Consider the following 16,626-nt stretch of genomic DNA (forward strand, 5'->3'; position numbering starts at 1 on the left):
TACTTCCATTCTGTCATGTTGGATCTTTCTTATACACCGTTGCATATACATGATACAAAATTATTCATTCACATACGAAGTCTTTTAGGCCACACTACCCTCGAAGTCTTTTCTTTGTGTTAATGATAGCATAATATTACTCTCTAGATACTTCTGTGTGGACAAAGAAGAAAAAGCAGATAAATTATCAAAATAATGGGAGTCCAAGATGTAGAGTCACAAACTGAGCACTGTAGGACCCAATCACTTGGCAGTAGACTGGTCAACGGTCTCAGTAGCGGTCTCAGCATAAGGATCAGAATCCAGCTGCCGATGTCTTAGGTGTGCCTGGCCATCAGTAACCGTGGTAGACAATTGTGGAATGCTATCTGAAGAAGCTCTGCTATCCTCCACAGAAAGGGACTCGGACTTGTATTTCTTGCCATGACCAGGATCCCCAAAGCTAGAACCAAGCAAGCTGAAGATATTGCTCGTGCGGACGGCCATGCAATACGCCAACGTCATTCCAGTTATGAGCATCTCATCCCTCAAACCCTCTTCATGCGATAGTAAGAATAGATAATGGGTTGAATTGAGTGGTTTTAATTGGACTCTTACGTAGGACGTAGCCTGGAGATAGCGTTGGCGGTGGAGAACAGTAGTATGCCTCATATTATGTTCAGGCCAAAACCCAAAATCATTCATTAAAAGCAACCTAGATTGAACCCTCACGAAGGGTTAATGGCAAACGTATGTCCAGGGAGAAGCCCTAAACCGCTAAATAAGGGTCCACAAAGAAATAAGCATTTTGATAGTGGGTTTCCCACGCCAAACCCTAATTAACTCTATCTGACAGGTGACCCACCAGAACAGTAAAAAGTAGCACTAATGAGGAGAGATCACAACAAAGCAGCGCATAAAGCAGTGAGAGGGGGTCATGTTCCAATGTGGTAATAATCTCGGTCCCTATCATCCACTCATTGCCCCCATCAGCCCTGTTCATGACCTTCATTGGTGACTTAGGGCCAGTTCTCCTACCCTAACCTGAACATGAGGTCTCATGACGCTGCAGGGAATTCTATTATCCTCCCTCTCCCCTTCTTTCTTTCTTTCTTCTTCCAACCCTCTTGTTTCGTTCTTGCTCGTTCGAGTGTCCTCGTTCTACCATCTGCAATTTCAATTGCATATCCCTGTTTCGTTCTTACTCGTTCAACAACCTCGCTCTACCGTCTGCAATCTTAACCCTCTTATCTCGTTCTTGCTCGTTCAAGCGTCCTCGTTCTACCGTCTGCAGTTCCAATTGCCGGTTCTTCCCATTTCCCCTTTTACTATCAACTCCAACATCATGCCTTTCACCCCCATCCACCCCAATGCGGGCATCCAATACCCTCTCCGGGTTACCATCGGTGATGATGATCATGTCCCAACCCACCAAATTGCGCACGTGAATGGACCGGCCACTACCGTCTTTGGGATGTCGGCGTCCGCGAATGTCGCTGTCAAGATCCAAAATTACAATGGTATGTTTTCAATATGCTACATTTGTGAGAATTGTACTAACATTATCAACAGCGCCTGATTTTGTGGCGGACCCGCCAACTTCGGCATACTTTGATCATCCTCTACACAAGGGGGACAAAGTGTCCATTGCATTGTCAATCGTCTTTGATAGCGACGTCAATGGCAACGATCTGGTCTTCGGGAATTACTTCAGTCACTCAATCGAGGAGAAGCTCCCCGATGCATGGAACACGATGTCCAAATTTGCCAAGCGAAAGTTCGAGAAGTCGATTGAGTACAACTTGAAGGGGCCCACCTCTTCGGTCTACAGCCCCGCCCTTTCGAGCACGTCACAGTTCCGCATCGGCGTGGAGAGCCCGTTGCCGGCTGAAAAGCTCAACCAGTACACCCTCGTCCTGGAAGGGTCGGACACTGAGTGCGGACAAATTATTCACAACGTGCAGGGAATTCCTGACAATGCCGCCGATCGTAAAGAGTTCTTCCAAGATACGAAAAACCGTGAAAATTTCTGCTTTTACGGAGGTGTCCAATACTTTTTCGACTTTGCTAACGCGGCCTTGAACCCTACTGGTAGGTAAAAGAAGTTACCCTTACCTTGATTATTACTTTATCCTTCGTTCTTGGGATATTTATGATCTAAAAATTGTCATAGACCTCTGCCTGAACTTGCCTGGATACGACTTACCTTTCTTCCAAATCATGGATGACCCCAACCATGAACTACGGTACGCTCTGAAGAACCGGAAGACTGGGGAGGTGTACTTGGTGGTGGTCTTGTCTGTTGCTTTTCGCAACGGACAGGCTGCTGCCTTGCGCCTCGCCCAGGAGGTGGGTCCGACCTCGGCGAGCCTGCGGGCTCTGTTTGAGGCAAGGGTCGCCCGGCGACAACGCAGGTAGTGGGGGGATGGATGGACTCCGATGGAGGATCCTTGAAATTGGATCCAGAGCTAGGGGGGCTTGGTACCCAGGATACTAGTAGCTAGCACTTTATGATCACAAAATCTAGTCATAATGATATGGTTCCTAGGGTAATAAGCCCTCCTTAGCTCTAAATCTCTCCTAACTCTTCCTGAGACTTCCTACCGTCACTCCCCTTTCTCCAAATTGGGAAACTGACGAAATGTCAAAAGTTTCACCCGGTCATCGTATAAATATTTTCTACTACTTTTATTGCAACCCATGACTACTTTATTAAATATCTCCTACCCAGTATCCTACTTAATCTTCTACTTAATCTTCTACTTAGTCTTCTACTTAGTCTTCTACTTAGTCTCCTAATTAGTATTCTACTTAGTATCCTATCAAGAATTCTACCTTCTTTCATATCGTATTAATCTAACGGTCAAAGTTCTCCTACATTTATAAATAACGATATAGAAAAGAAAGAGAAAAAAGAAAAGAGAAGAAAAATAAAGTGGAAGGAGAAGGTAAAAAAGCGAAAATCTGGTAGAGCTTTCGAACGTATGTCCAAAAAGTCTGCGGTGTACCCAAGTAATAGAGAGGTAGATAAAGAGTCATAGTGATACCCTCCCTTATGTTAAACCCCATATTCTAGATTAAATTAGGTTTCGGTAGGTAGACTAGAAAATCTCAGGTTGGAAGGCGCCTGTGAAGGTGGTGTGGACTTTGATGTGTTGGAAAAATAAAAGTCATTTTACGGATTTTTTAGGGGAGTGACGGTAGAAAGTCTCTTCTTCTTTAAGAATCATTTAAGATATAGATAGCCCTTAAATTAGTAATCTATTCTTAAAAAAGAGATAATTTATAATGCTTTCTTGATAAAATTAGACGATCATCCTCTGTTCTTACCAGACCTGGGCCCGGCGTACCACCCGTGAGGTAGACATCGACGGTAATCCAGTGAATCCCACCCGTTATACTGGTCTCTCCCGGCCCACAGCTGATCCAAAGGCACTAAATCCAGAAGCAGCCGAGGAGGAATTCAATGAGGACCTCCTCACGGACGTGGAGGATGAGCCAATGCTCCCCACACTGGACCCTCCCCTATGGATAGTGCTTTGGACAATGTACGTGATCAGCTGGCTGATCTACAGGACGCGGACGCGAAGTCGACCAACTCATCTGCCGCTAAAACCCCTACTCGCCATAGGTTCTTCCTTAGCCTCCTCCGAGCTCGATACCAGCGTGTAATCTGTGACGAGGGTCATCGTATCAAAACCATCTCCTCCAGGCAGCACCAGTCCGTGGCTAAGCTCTCTCGAAATGTCACATGGTTCATGACGGCGACTCCAATGTGGAATAAACCGCTTGACTTTTGTGGCTACCTTTCGCTCCTCTGGACGGAGATGGTAGAGGCACAGTACCTCAACGCTAACCAGATCGAGAGCTTGGCCGATGTGGATGATTACCGGGCATGGTCCGCCAAAAAAGAACTTCCAACGACCGACCTCCTATATTACCTGCTGTCCCTAAGTGGCCTCCTCTCCCTTAGCTAAAAAGGGTACCTTACTGGCCAGGTCGGATTTGAGTACCTACCAATCATTCTACGCCTAACCTACCTATCCCGGGAGCCTGGACACACTATGATTGGTGCTAATGGAGTTACTATAGAGATCAGGGGGGGGGTGGGGGGATATCCCTCCCTTAGCCATCACGACCGTTGAATTACAGTATACCTAGACTACTCAGGTCAGCCACGATCAGACCTTTCACCACATCATCGAGGATCTATACGAGGGAGCTACCGAGTGGGAGAAATTGGGTGAAACTCTAGTGGCTATTAACTGGGCCGCATTCCGACAGCTATGCTAGCTCGCAGTGAACCCAAAATTAGATGTGTTCCTCCGACGGTCAGAAAGCTGAGTTTTATCTGCGGATATTAATATATTTAGGGACTGTGGTGATGACCGTGGCTTTGGTCTATTCTTTGCCCGTATAGCGGAGGATCGCGCAAACGATATCCCAACAAATCAGATGGCTATCGCCCGGTACCTTGCCCATGACTGTCCCCGAGTCCGATCCCTATTGCACATCCTCTGGACTAAGGGTACTCTGTTATACTTATTATTTATTGTGGGATTAAATAAATATGCCGTTAAGCTGCGGTCCAGGTCTTCGCCTATCGCTAAATTACTAAGTCTTATCTGCGTTCTTGTAACATCATGGAGTTACCAAAACAAATGAATCCCAAATACATTGCTCTTAAGCGGCATTTTCAAGTTGAGTCGGGAGGCAGCTTACTGAGTACTAGTACTATGAGCTCCGCCGAATGTTTAAGAGAAAAGCGACGGTATGTTTTTCCGTTCTATTTTTGGGACACATAAGAATAAAGAACGGTGGAAATACAGTCACTCACACCGTAACCACGGTATATCGTTATCAGTCATACGTGGGGGAGATGGTAAGTAAAATATTCTTGTTTTTCTATTGTTCGAAAATTCTGACATGGCGGATAGGAAGCAAAAAGGTCGTTGCATCGATATGAGACCGATGGTACCGTGGACTATTCCAGAAAATAAAGTGTTCTCGATAAATCTTACCTGAAGGGCTATATGCTCTGGTTCGTCAATTCAAAAGCATACCGCACGTTGGATCTTTACGATATGTCTGGATTGACCTATTTTGCATCCCCCAATTGCAACCCCCAAGATGCATCAGCGAAAGCAAAAGAAGAGATCGCTCAACCGGTAGAAATCTTTGACAATGCAATTATTGCTGTTTTCTGGTCCAATACAACGAGCTCGTGGAAATTTCTGGGTCAGATCATGTCGTGGGCAATACCTGATTCACTCCAACGTAGAGGTACCGCTGTATAGCGCTCTAAAGCTCCCCAAATACCTCTCACTTGCAAATACACCACTAGTCTATTCCCAGTGGTTGTCGTGGTAATTATGATGCTATTCTCAGTGAATATACAGATCTTCGTAACATCATATTTGTGCGGAGAGAGACCAACCAAGCCTATCCCGGTGACCCTCAGACAACAGGGATACAATACAGCCTTGTATATCATTATTGAATTATGCTTCAATTGATCTTAGGCGTATAAACAACATAAATGCATCGATTTGTCTTGATTCTATAATTTGAAAAATTACATCATCTGCTTGGTGGAGATTCTCACGAATAATAATCAGGGTTTTCTTCCAAGGTCCTTCCACTTCAGGATGAATGTGAACAGCCCAAGCCTATTCTATGAGAATCACCTTGAAGCTTTGAGTCCTAACGTAAATTTGATCCCACAGCATAGGTATGCAGTTTTCATACCTTGGCTGTCCCTTCAAGTGGATGTGATGTCTACACCAGGCCTGATTTAGTATCGACATGAATTTGTATATTCGCATAAGAATCATTGATTATACACGCAAAACGGAACTAATTTTTGAGCTTCCACCTCGAAGCACATATCATTTATGTACCAGTAATTTCTTACAGACGCTTCAGCACATCGTCAAGGACCTGCTGGGTAGTAGCCTTGCCGCCCATATCGGGAGACAGGAACTTAGCCTCATCCAGGTTGCCGTCAACAGCAGTGTAGATCTTAGCAGCAGCAGCCTCCTCGCCGAGGAACTCCAGCATCAGAGCAACACTGCGCAGAGTGGCAATGGGGTTGGCAATACCCTGACCCTCGATGTCAGGAGCGCTGCCGTGGCAAGGCTCACCGATAGCAAAGTTGTCACCAACGTTGGCGCTGGGAACAAGACCAAGACTGCCAACAAGGGCAGCAGCACCGTCAGACAGAATGTCACCGTACAGGTTGGGGGCAACAATGACATCGTAGTACTCGGGCTGGCGGAAAAGCTTGTAGACCATGGAGTCGACAATCTGCTCCTCAACGTGGATGGAGGAGAACTTCTCGGCGGCGAGCGCGCGGCGAGCAGTCTCACGGAACAGACCATCAGTCTGGGACAGGACGTTCGACTTGTGGGTGATGGTCACCATGGGAGAGGAGTGGACCGAGGGAATGGAGGAGGTGGAGCGGATGTTCTGGCGACGCAGAGCGATCTCACCGGCGATGTTGGAGATGCGGTAGGAGGCACGCTCGGAGATTCGCTTGATCGCCTCGGCGACCTTGCCCTCGGGGGTGTCCTTGGTCGTCTCCTCCTTCACGTACAGGTCCTCGGTGTTCTCGCGGACGATGACAAGGTCAATGGGCTTGCCGTTGCTGCTGCCGGCGGTGGTCTTGACGGGACGCACATTGGCGTACAGGTCGAGCTTCTTGCGCAGGGCAACGATGGGTGACGAGTAGCCAGCGACCTTGGTGCTCGGGGAGCTAAGGGACGTGTCAAGGTTAGCAATCTGCTAGGTGCAATGGGTACTTCAGTAACTTGGCTTACCTGACAGCACCGAAGAGAGCACCATCACACTCCTTCTTGAGAGTGTCGACGGTCTTGTCGGGCAGAGCGGAGCCGGTGCGCTGGAAGGTATCGAAACCAGCCTCGAGGTCGACGAAGCTGAACTTCAGGCCCAGCGATGAGGGGAGAGACTCCAGGACACGACGACCGGCCTATTTCCCAGCAATTGAGGCTATGGTCAGCGAATTGATTCTGTTTTGGCCGTGCTCGTGCAATAATTACGTACCGGGATCACCTCCCGTCCGATGCCGTCACCGGGGATGAGACCTATGCAGGGGCCGATTAGCTTCGATTTCACCACAGACAGGACTCCAGACGCCAAAACAGCTCTTACCAATGCGAAGAGTACGAGCAGCAGCAGCCATTGTGATTTGTTCAGAGTTGCTTCCTGATTTCGAGGATTGGCCGTCATCGGAGCTTTGTCTTTTTGTACGCCGAGCCGGGTGATTGTTGATCCCACTCCGAGCTCCGGGCCTCGGGAGTATAACGCCATCGGACGACGCAGCACTACCGTGAACTGTAAGCATTTACTATTATGATAAATTTGCGATTTGATGAATGACATTCGGCTTGTTCATAAAGAAATAAATAAAGAAATGAATGAAAGAATTAAAGCGCGTCCACAGCAGGGATCGATCCGCAAGCAAAAAGAAACACAGGCTGGCTTACGGAGGAATCTGACAACCAAATAGAAGACAATTGGTTTAGATTGGTGATGGTCCTGCATTTCCCTACTTAGTAACTAGCCCTCTGTTCTCTTAGCACTTATTCACCAATTTCATAGTTCATTGTACACACTGACTAGTTGTAGCAGCCTTGACAGGTGATAGCCATAAGAATCTCTAACACTGATATAACGTATATCACTATGTAATGTAGTGGGGACCCTCGGTTCCTACTGCTGCTTACATTACTTTACTTCACTATTGTCTCAGGTGCGTTTTGCTTATATTAATACTAGATAGCGATAGATTAAGAATACGCTCCAACATTTACCAGACCATACCATCGTCGTGGTTGATTGGCTGGTTAAAATCGCAATTTGGGGGCCAAAAAATTGCAATCCAGAAAGGGGCATGAGTAAAGGCTGTACAGACGCTAAGCATTGAGGCGTACAGCCACCAGGAACAAGTGGAGAAGTTGTGTACGGGACACATCACACAGCTCACTGTCAGCTCCCACCGGTTGCTTCGATGTATTTGGTTTTCTATGTATCTGGACCTTAGAAGTCCCCTGAAGGTTCGAATATTTTGATTCCTCCTAAGTTGATGTCATACATAGATACCATAATAGACATTTGCTATTTCACCTACATCTTACCAATCATAGGTAAGGCTGCATGTGGGTACCTGCCCCTCTTTCCCAACCCCAGTGGCAAAGGCTCCCCCGCTAAATGAATGTATTAGATTAAAATATATTTTACCCGATACCCCTCGCCTGGTTCTTCTACTTTCCAACAATATTGTATCAATATGGCCGACGGATACTCCAAAGAGGATGGGCCAAGTGAAGCGCCCCCTGGTATGATGGGCGGATTAACCTACTGCGATAGCCTCAGCGAGGTCACTGTTCGTTCTCGGAATATACTAGAGAAATGGAGCAACATCCCCGCCAGTGAGGTTGTTAAGCATGTTAATGACGTGGTATGTTACACGTTCTTCTCTCCAGTCTGTTGGAAGTCTAATTAGATACTGACAGTATATCTAGAGGGATCGCGCCTACAAAGTGGTATGTTAGAATTATAAGGGATTTTTCGCCTGAGAAGTATAAACAAAACGGATAAGATATCGCTTGCTAAACTTTGAATGTGTCATAGTTTCCTTGGCCATCTATCGGTCTTTATCAATTTTTAAGCATCTATATGCTAGACTTTGACTGTTACCCCGAAATTTTGGAGTCGATCAAGAAAGGGGCCCTTTTTCTGGATTTGGGGTGCTGCTTCGCGCAGGAGGTGCGCCAAGTGGTAAGTTCTTTTGAAAAGCTATAAAAAATCTAATGCTTATTGTATACATCTGTAGATTTTAGATGGAGCGCCTCCATCGAATGTTTTTGGGGCAGACTTATCCAGTGACTTCATGAGCTTAGGCTATGATCTCTTCCTTGATAACGAGAAGCTCGGTACTCGATTTATCCAAAGCGATGTTTTCGATGACCAGTCAGCCCTCAGAACAGAGTTTAATGGTCGATTCGAGGTGATTCACGCTAGCAATTTTTTCCATGTCTGGGAGTGGGGGAAGACAATTGAAGCCGCCAAACATGCCGTCAATCTACTCAGCAGCAAACCTGGATCAGTCATTCTGGGAACGCAAGTGGGTACCAAAAGGGCCAGGAAGGTGGTATTTCCTCACATGAAAGGCAGATGTGCATTTTTTCAAAACCCGACAACTTGGAAAAAGCTTTGGGGTGTGGTTCAACAGGAAATGGGTATTCAGCTCGATGTCCAGGTCACTGAATCTTATATTCCCGATAAAGATGAGTTTGGATGGCCTGAAGAGCTTGAATTCACCCGCTTACACTTTGTTATAAGAAGAGTTTCTTGAACCGAGAATTCATTGGAGAGTAATTGTTATCTTAAATGAATATGTAATCACCAGAACTTGATATGGCTGTAGTCTTAATAATAGTAGGCTTAGTAGTTCTATAGGTCATTATCATAACCCATGCAACTTTAGGCTACTCCTAACCTATAGGAGTAGGTAGAATAAACCTTATATTTCAATTAGGCCTTAAAGTAACCCATAGGCGGCCCTTAGAGCGTCACCTATAGACTCGCCTATATATAGGTTAAGGGCTAGTCTGGCCTAACCTACAGGGGTAGGAGAAATAAACCTTATTCCTTTTATAAAAACACTTTTACTAGAGGGGGGAAAAAAGAGGGTTAGGGCTTATTCCTGAGGAAAAGGTACTTTGATTCCTTTCCTAAACCACGTCGGTTCGCGCTAAAATCTAGAGAAATTCTAAGTTACCTGATTTTATTGATATAGACCTAGATTTAAGAAAAAGAATAAGTTAGAAAAGTGGTAAGATTAAAATAAAAATGTAGAGGTATTTCTAATAGGGTAAAGTATGGAAATTTATTAATATTTCCTATAATCTGTATAGATTATATACAGTTGTTACACCTCTCTTACTCGACCCCAACGGGTGCTTCACTACCCTTTGGGCGCTATGATTACTAGTCTGGGTGGTGATTATCTTGCTGGATCGACCCGCATATCGTCAGAGGGTGCAGCCATCGAGCAGTCCCCTCTTCAATACTTATACCAATTCTTCCCAACGCGAAGAAAATGCTAGTAGTACCATATAATGAATTTACATTCAGGTTTGGGTTTCTGGTTTTGAGCTGGCCTGATTGATCCCAACATATGTAGCCAGGGTCAAGGAAAGAAAGTCTATCGAGTTATATATACTGTAGAATGAGATTAAGATCTAAGTTACAGCCACCTGAAACCAATATACACCATTCCAAGGGCTCATATATCACTATCCGAGCCTCTTCTCGCTCAAGCTTGGTATAAATCTGTTTGTGGCAACTCTCATCTTGAAGTCCTGTCGGGTCACGATGCTCTTGAAGCGTGTTAGTACCATCATTATAACCCTAGAAGGATTGGAAAAGACACGATACCTCTTCAACAGTACCTCGCATGATATAGTGAGTGATGATCACTGAATTGCGTTGGTCAAGGCGAACTACGCGCCCTATCGCCTGCTTCTCCACCATCGGGTTCTACGATGGCTCCAGAATATGTACTTGCGTCGCAATGAGTCTGTTGAAGTAATGAATTACATTAATCTAGCAGAATTCCATAGTTGTCTCATCAAGGCCACTATGAGGATATTGTCCGGGCAACAACACTGTCTTTCAATATCTCTACCCTTCTCCACTGCTACCTTCGGCTTCTTACTCTACCGAGGGGTCTGGATATATCACACTCACCTTATGAATTCTCAAGTACACTAATATCGTTACTAACAATTTTCAATAGACTGATCTCAATTCACCCTCCACTTTTTGCTATTTAAGACCCACTAGCTGCCACTCTAGCATCTGAGCCTTTCGATATCTTCTCTTTGCTAATGAGGATACAAGACAACCTACTAACTCATGCTACTATGGGTGAGTAGACGGAATAGTAAAGCAGAGAGCCAGGGAGGATCATCAAAACAATAAAAAGAGTCAGGAAAAGGGAACAAGTGAAGTGCGTCAGACCATTCGATCCTTTCTCTTTGATTTTTGATTTCTTGATTAAGATTTGTGCAACCATAAAGCTCAACCAAGAAGAATAAAATACTTGCCTGATGTCAATCCCCAGGGCGATACATATGGCTTACTACTCTTGAGGGCAATCTATACAGGCGGTGCTTATATAGTGATAATTCTTCTCCACGCTGGCGCAAATATGCTCTTTTCTGATGAACTCGACCAAACTTCTCTTCAAGCGCTGAGTTGTGATACAGTAAGTTTCAAAAACACATGAAATTTAAGGCAGGGTAAGATAGGATATGGAAATGCCCAGGTGGATGCTAGCAGTTCGCAAACCGCGCCCAAGTGTGCCAGTAACATATCACGAAGTTGGTACGCCTAGACAATTAGGAGTGCGAACCTGTGAGATTATGGCGTATATGGCATTCGTGTCGCCTCGAAAATGACCCTGGTGATGAATAAAAAGTCGCGATTGCCGGCTTTCTTTGACCGCGCTGGGCTTCCCAGGAATCAATGCCCCTTTGAACAGTTCATGCACTCTGCTAATAGCGCTTTAGATATATCATTAAGGATTCGTACCTCTCTATAGTATTCCATGCTACTGCAGGCTTCATATTCATGTCTGGAGTCCAGACATCTGAAGCATGTCAGTGATGGAACCCTCGAGCATCAGTCGCAACGTTTTTTGGGCACCTTTGCTGCAGCCGCTGACATTTGTTCTTTCAATGTGGGTATGAGATCCCGACTTGATGCTATTTTTTTGATATTAGAATATAATTTTATTCTACATCGAAAAATTCGGATCAAACGTGGAACCAAAGCCGTCAAACCCGAATAGCGTCAGGTATTGCTCAGAATATTCGAGCAGCGATGGTTCCAGGTCCGCGAGCAGATTCATGTCAAGAGGGGCAATATCAGGGGCGGCGTTGTAATAAGAAGAATCATTCGCAGCAGCAACGTGTGGCAAGTCCTTGGCAAGATTTAGGAAATCGTTTGGCAATAAATTCTGGCCAGGGGTTGCCAGGGATGATAGCTGCTGGTCAAGAATACCGTCTCTACCAGCCATGCCAGTAGCCTTATAAACTCCTTCTTGCAGGCGTTCAACAAGTCGTAGTGCGTTCATCGCCAACGTACTGCCATTCGCCATAAAGCCCAGGGCCTCTATGCCACAAGAGATGGGCAACAATTGATCATAGGAAGGTCGTAGTAAAACGTTCAAAAGGAGCACGATGACAGCCGAGCTGCAAGTGTGAATGTCTGTAAAGGAGTATGTGGCGAGCAGTTTACGGCTGTGCAACTGACCAATCCAGTTGATGACTATGATGGCCGACTCTTTGCATCGTTCCGCCAGGTTCTGTGATCGGAGATATATCTTATCGCACTCGGAGCTTCTCGAGTCAGTGGCCATAGGATACAGTCGTCTACGAACAAGACGTAGTGTAGCTCCGCGGCCGATGTTGACCCAAACCATGTTGTACACGATATTAAGGTGAGCATTAGCTCGAAATGTAGACTCCTGGGCCAATAGGAAGTGAGCTGGAACTGATTGTTTCCAAGATTCCAGCTTGCAGCAAGCCCATTCATAGGTCGTAGAGCTTTGTTCAATGGGGCTATGTGTCCATGTTAGAAATTGCGAGATATATCGTGAGGTCGGGTGTCTTTCCTACGAACCCGGCGTTGATGATTTCGTCCATTACCATTGTCAACGTGGTGAATGTGACGAGGCGATCCGCTCGCTGAGAGCCGGGTTGATCTAGGTCCTGTCGCTTTTGCGGGAGGGAGACTGTAATGTCTTTTAGTTGTAGCATGGTTGGAAGCCCCATGATGACGGATGTCTGACTAGATATGCTGTTACTTTTAAGTACTTTTGGGACTAGCGCTACTGGGCTTACCGTTCAATGCTATAGATGGTCCAAAACAGTCGGACTTTCATTTCATGAGCTTGAGGCGTCTCGTGGTCTCCTATTTCCTTACGGTGCAACCAGAGACCGACGGCCAAATTCAAAGCCAGGCCCAGGTATATATGGTGGTGAGGTATGTCCTCAGTTGCAAGAAGGTACAAAGATGTCAAAAGACAGCATATCGCACTCTCGACTGAGTTAGCTGCAATCACTCTCGGCATAAGCTTTGTGGCTTGCACGAATAACGTGCTACCTGGAATCCCTCGGTCGGTATTGAGCAGGTTGACCGGCCTGAATAGATGCTCAAAGGTACTCCCAAGTGCCAAGACGAGGAACACAAGACAAATAGTGGTACATTTCTTCTGCTGCGGTGCACAAGCTTTGTTCGTGTACATCTCTGTGAGCAAATTGCGAAACCATTTTTCGTCAAAATAGTACCAGTTGGATTCGAGAAACGTGAAGAACACGTCAACAAGGACTTGGGCGTCTTCATAGGGTGGAAGATGGTTGAAAGTGGTGTTAAGCACAGAATCGTCCTCTTCTTGGGCAAGACTGCTTAGGTGTACAGGACCCTGTTAAAAGTTAGCCAGAACCTCTTAAAGCAAGGTTCGAGGGCACAAGGTGATGAGCGTCAATTACATCTTGGGCTTTGATATGTACTGGTGAGATTGTGTCAGAGACTGCCGCTAGAAAGCTGGCATGAGATGCCGAAGGCGAACTATCTGTCAACTCAATCAGCGAATAATTCGAGTTGGCAGGGAAATTCTTCATCTATACGTACCTACTATTTCTGTAGCTGATGGACCAATGGATTGAGACTCCATATTGACTCTTAACCGAGAAATCTGATGAGCTGAAGTGGATGATTCCCCGCCAGGACTATTGCTTTCGGGAACTAAGCCTTGTTCATTCCTTTGAAGAGCCTCCTGGAAGAGCTTTGAGACTACTGAAAACATTTCAGAATCCAATTTGACGCCGGGGAATTTTTCATGGAAGCTCCGAGAGACGTCCATAGCTACCGCCTCCCAGACTGGGCTACGTGGGAGAGAATTAGTGAACGCACTTTCCACGAGTTGATTAGAGAGGATAGTTGAAGGATTGACTGACTTGTTCCATTTTAGTGATTCCTGTAAGACTGCATCCTCCCGGTTTGTGGGTTTCGGTTCGAAAATGCAGACCTGACCGGCGCGAGTGCAACTTTGGCACTGATTTGCAGAAGTCAGAATGCACTTCTTCTTGCCATCCCGACAAGCGATGCATGCTCGTACGGCCCTCTTACGCTTATCTAAAGGAACGTGCGGGCGGTATCTTTTTGATGTGCGTGTTGGTGGAGGCATGGTAGACCCGTTCGATCTGGTCAGTGCGACGACCAGACCAGTGCAGCATCAAGATTTAATGGACTATAATGGAGTATCAGATGCGTTTCATTACATAGATACTTGAGGAGGAAAGGATGATGAGCAAATCGTTGTGACAAGAATTATTGGTGGTCTAGTATTTGACCTTGCGAGAGGAGATATGGTAAGTGAACGACGCCAATATAAGGATTCTGATCAGGTAATCTAGCTTGGTCACCTGACATTTAGTCATTGTCGGAACAATGGATCATGTAATCAACTTTATTAGTCAGCGTACCACATGTTAAATTGCTGTGGTGGAGACTAGAGAATACCAGACAAGTACACAGACGTGACCCATACCATTGGTACATGCTGTTCGACCCTGATTACGTGTTCAGAGAGTTATGAGCCCGGATTATCTCTCCTACCGTGATATTTTGATTGAATATACGTTCTAGAAGCTCTCCTCGACTTGCGACGACAGGATTGTTTACCCCTGAGATCACTGACGACGACAACAAAGTTGCCGCGTCAACCCCTCCGAAGAACACGACAATTGAGAAAGGATTGAAAGCCATTTGAAACCAACTAAGGATGGACCCCACGGTATCTGTCTCACAATGGAAGGGTGAGAAGCTGAAAAACAGCTCTCATTGGCCAGCTTGGTACTCTGCGATGAAGCAGTTTGCCAAGACTAGGAAAGTATGGGATTATTGCAATCCTGAGAAACCAGCCCCGGAAGTGCTGGAGGAGCCGCAGGCCCCCGCACGACCGCGGTTACATATCCCACGAGGGGCAACTACAGAGGTAGCCAAGACCCTAAGGGAAGAGTTTAAGGATCGTCAGATGGAGTATAGCTACGACCATGACGATTACAAAGAGGAGCTCAAAAGGTATGAGAAGGTGGAAAACGGCCTACAATCAGTTGAGTTCGTGATCACTGCGTCAACAGATACTAAGCTACACCGTCTCATGGATGATCTTGAGACTCCGTACGAGAAGATTAGCTTTCTCAAGAAGCGCTTCTCACACACAAAGTCTCACCAGAATGAAGTCCTGCTACGCTGGGCAGAAGGGTGCGTACGACCACCAAAGAAGGGTCAAAACGTACTATCCTGGCTAGAAGAGTGGGAGCTGATACGTGATGAAGCGGTCAACCTAAAAGTGGAGAGTGACACTGCGCAGCATCCGCAGCTGTTTTTACATGCTGTAAAGGACATCCTACCGGTCTGGTGGGAAGCTCGGTTCCAGGATATCGTACTAAGAAGTAATACAATCGAGATAAACGATCTGATTGAGTCCTTCCGTACATCCTATACTATGTCGTATTCCGAGACTACCAAAAAGAATATCAATTCTACGTCCAAAGCAGCATTTGCCACGTCAACTTGGCAGGGTAAAACAGAGGCTGAAACCTCCAGAACCGAAAGAAAAGACGGGAAAACTGGACCATTTCAGGACCGGAGCTACTGCCCTTGTGGCATGAAACACCCGGTCACCCGGTGCTGGGTATTGAATGAAGACCAGAGACCGGATGGGTGGATGGGCCTACGAAAGGCCTCCGAAGCGCTAAAGAAGTCATTCAAAAAAGAACCAGAGTGGAAGGTTTGGGTTGAAAACCAGCTCAAAAACGCATCCAACTCATATGAATCCACAGAGAAGACATCTGAGTCTGCAAACTTAGCCCATGTCGGCTTTGCCACAGTCGCCCTATCAACTGAAGTTGATACCAAGTACCGAGACCAATGGGTATTGGATACCGGAGCAAGCGTACACGTATGCAACGACCGGACCAAATTTACCGAGTATAAGGAAGACCCCTCGTATCTCCGTACGGGCGACAATCGGACCGCAATTGCTGGAGTCGGTACAGCAACCTTCACCGGAAGGGATCCTACAACTGGCAGACCGCGTGTGGTAAACTTGTATAACTGCCGTTATTCTCCAGATTTTCACTGCAATTTGGTTTCCTTAGGCAGGATAGAGGACCATGGAGGATGGTGGGATATGAAGCAAGGAAGGATTATGATTGGAGATCAACCTATTCTTGAGACCTACCGAGAACATGATATTTATCTGTTCTCACAGACGCGGGATGAACGTACAGTTTTTCGGCCGAAAACAGAGGGTCGTACGACTACGATCAAGACCCAAAACAACACCCAGCATAAAACTGCACTTGCTACCCGACGATCAGAGAAACCGTTGAAATCGTCTGCCAATACTAATACGTGGCATAAACGACTTGGCCATGTCTCGAAGGCAGCAATTTAGCAACTACCGAAACTGGTCAGTGGAGTTGAGGTTGTACGAAGCACGGAGGATGGGGAAGAGCGACCGGATGATGAAATTTGTACGGTCTGCAG

At 46.1% G+C, this 16,626-nt stretch overlaps 7 protein-coding genes across 7 annotated transcripts; 4 read left to right on the forward strand and 3 right to left on the reverse strand.

Annotated features, from left to right (window-relative positions):
• Positions 1 to 243: 243 nt before the first annotated feature.
• On the reverse strand, positions 244 to 519 carry N7520_005021 (uncharacterized protein; the record flags this gene model as incomplete). Its single annotated transcript, XM_057138955.1, has 1 exon — positions 244 to 519. The coding sequence occupies one exon, from the start codon at positions 517 to 519 to the stop codon at positions 244 to 246; it is 276 nt and encodes a 91-aa protein (XP_056997162.1).
• An 805-nt stretch (positions 520 to 1,324) lies between these two features.
• Positions 1,325 to 2,397, forward strand: N7520_005022 (DUF1769 domain-containing protein; the record flags this gene model as incomplete). The annotated part of the gene is made up of 3 exons (XM_057138956.1): positions 1,325 to 1,499; positions 1,552 to 2,070; positions 2,153 to 2,397. 3 exons carry the CDS (start codon positions 1,325 to 1,327, stop codon positions 2,395 to 2,397), a joined length of 939 nt encoding a protein of 312 aa, XP_056997163.1.
• A 1,109-nt stretch (positions 2,398 to 3,506) lies between these two features.
• On the forward strand, positions 3,507 to 3,956 carry N7520_005023 (Helicase C-terminal; the record flags this gene model as incomplete). Its single annotated transcript, XM_057138957.1, has 1 exon — positions 3,507 to 3,956. The coding sequence occupies one exon, from the start codon at positions 3,507 to 3,509 to the stop codon at positions 3,954 to 3,956; it is 450 nt and encodes a 149-aa protein (XP_056997164.1).
• Positions 3,957 to 5,889: 1,933 nt separating this feature from the next.
• lysB (homoisocitrate dehydrogenase lysB) lies at positions 5,890 to 7,180 on the reverse strand (the record flags this gene model as incomplete). The annotated part of the gene is made up of 4 exons (XM_057138958.1): positions 5,890 to 6,733; positions 6,798 to 6,967; positions 7,042 to 7,082; positions 7,150 to 7,180. The coding sequence occupies 4 exons, from the start codon at positions 7,178 to 7,180 to the stop codon at positions 5,890 to 5,892; spliced, it is 1,086 nt and encodes a 361-aa protein (XP_056997165.1).
• Positions 7,181 to 8,287: 1,107 nt separating this feature from the next.
• On the forward strand, positions 8,288 to 9,355 carry N7520_005025 (class I SAM-dependent methyltransferase; the record flags this gene model as incomplete). The annotated part of the gene is made up of 4 exons (XM_057138959.1): positions 8,288 to 8,458; positions 8,523 to 8,543; positions 8,632 to 8,778; positions 8,834 to 9,355. 4 exons carry the CDS (start codon positions 8,288 to 8,290, stop codon positions 9,353 to 9,355), a joined length of 861 nt encoding a protein of 286 aa, XP_056997166.1.
• Positions 9,356 to 11,803: 2,448 nt separating this feature from the next.
• Positions 11,804 to 13,744, reverse strand: N7520_005026 (fungal specific transcription factor domain-containing protein; the record flags this gene model as incomplete). Its single annotated transcript, XM_057138960.1, has 5 exons — positions 11,804 to 12,629; positions 12,691 to 12,858; positions 12,912 to 13,492; positions 13,560 to 13,642; positions 13,702 to 13,744. The coding sequence occupies 5 exons, from the start codon at positions 13,742 to 13,744 to the stop codon at positions 11,804 to 11,806; spliced, it is 1,701 nt and encodes a 566-aa protein (XP_056997167.1).
• A 1,110-nt stretch (positions 13,745 to 14,854) lies between these two features.
• Positions 14,855 to 16,534, forward strand: N7520_005027 (uncharacterized protein; the record flags this gene model as incomplete). Its single annotated transcript, XM_057138961.1, has 1 exon — positions 14,855 to 16,534. The coding sequence occupies one exon, from the start codon at positions 14,855 to 14,857 to the stop codon at positions 16,532 to 16,534; it is 1,680 nt and encodes a 559-aa protein (XP_056997168.1).
• Positions 16,535 to 16,626: the final 92 nt, after the last annotated feature.

This window comes from Penicillium odoratum (genome assembly GCF_028828045.1).
Source record: "Penicillium odoratum strain IBT 22623 chromosome Unknown utg000004l_segment0_segment0, whole genome shotgun sequence".
NCBI lineage: Eukaryota > Fungi > Ascomycota > Eurotiomycetes > Eurotiales > Aspergillaceae > Penicillium > Penicillium odoratum.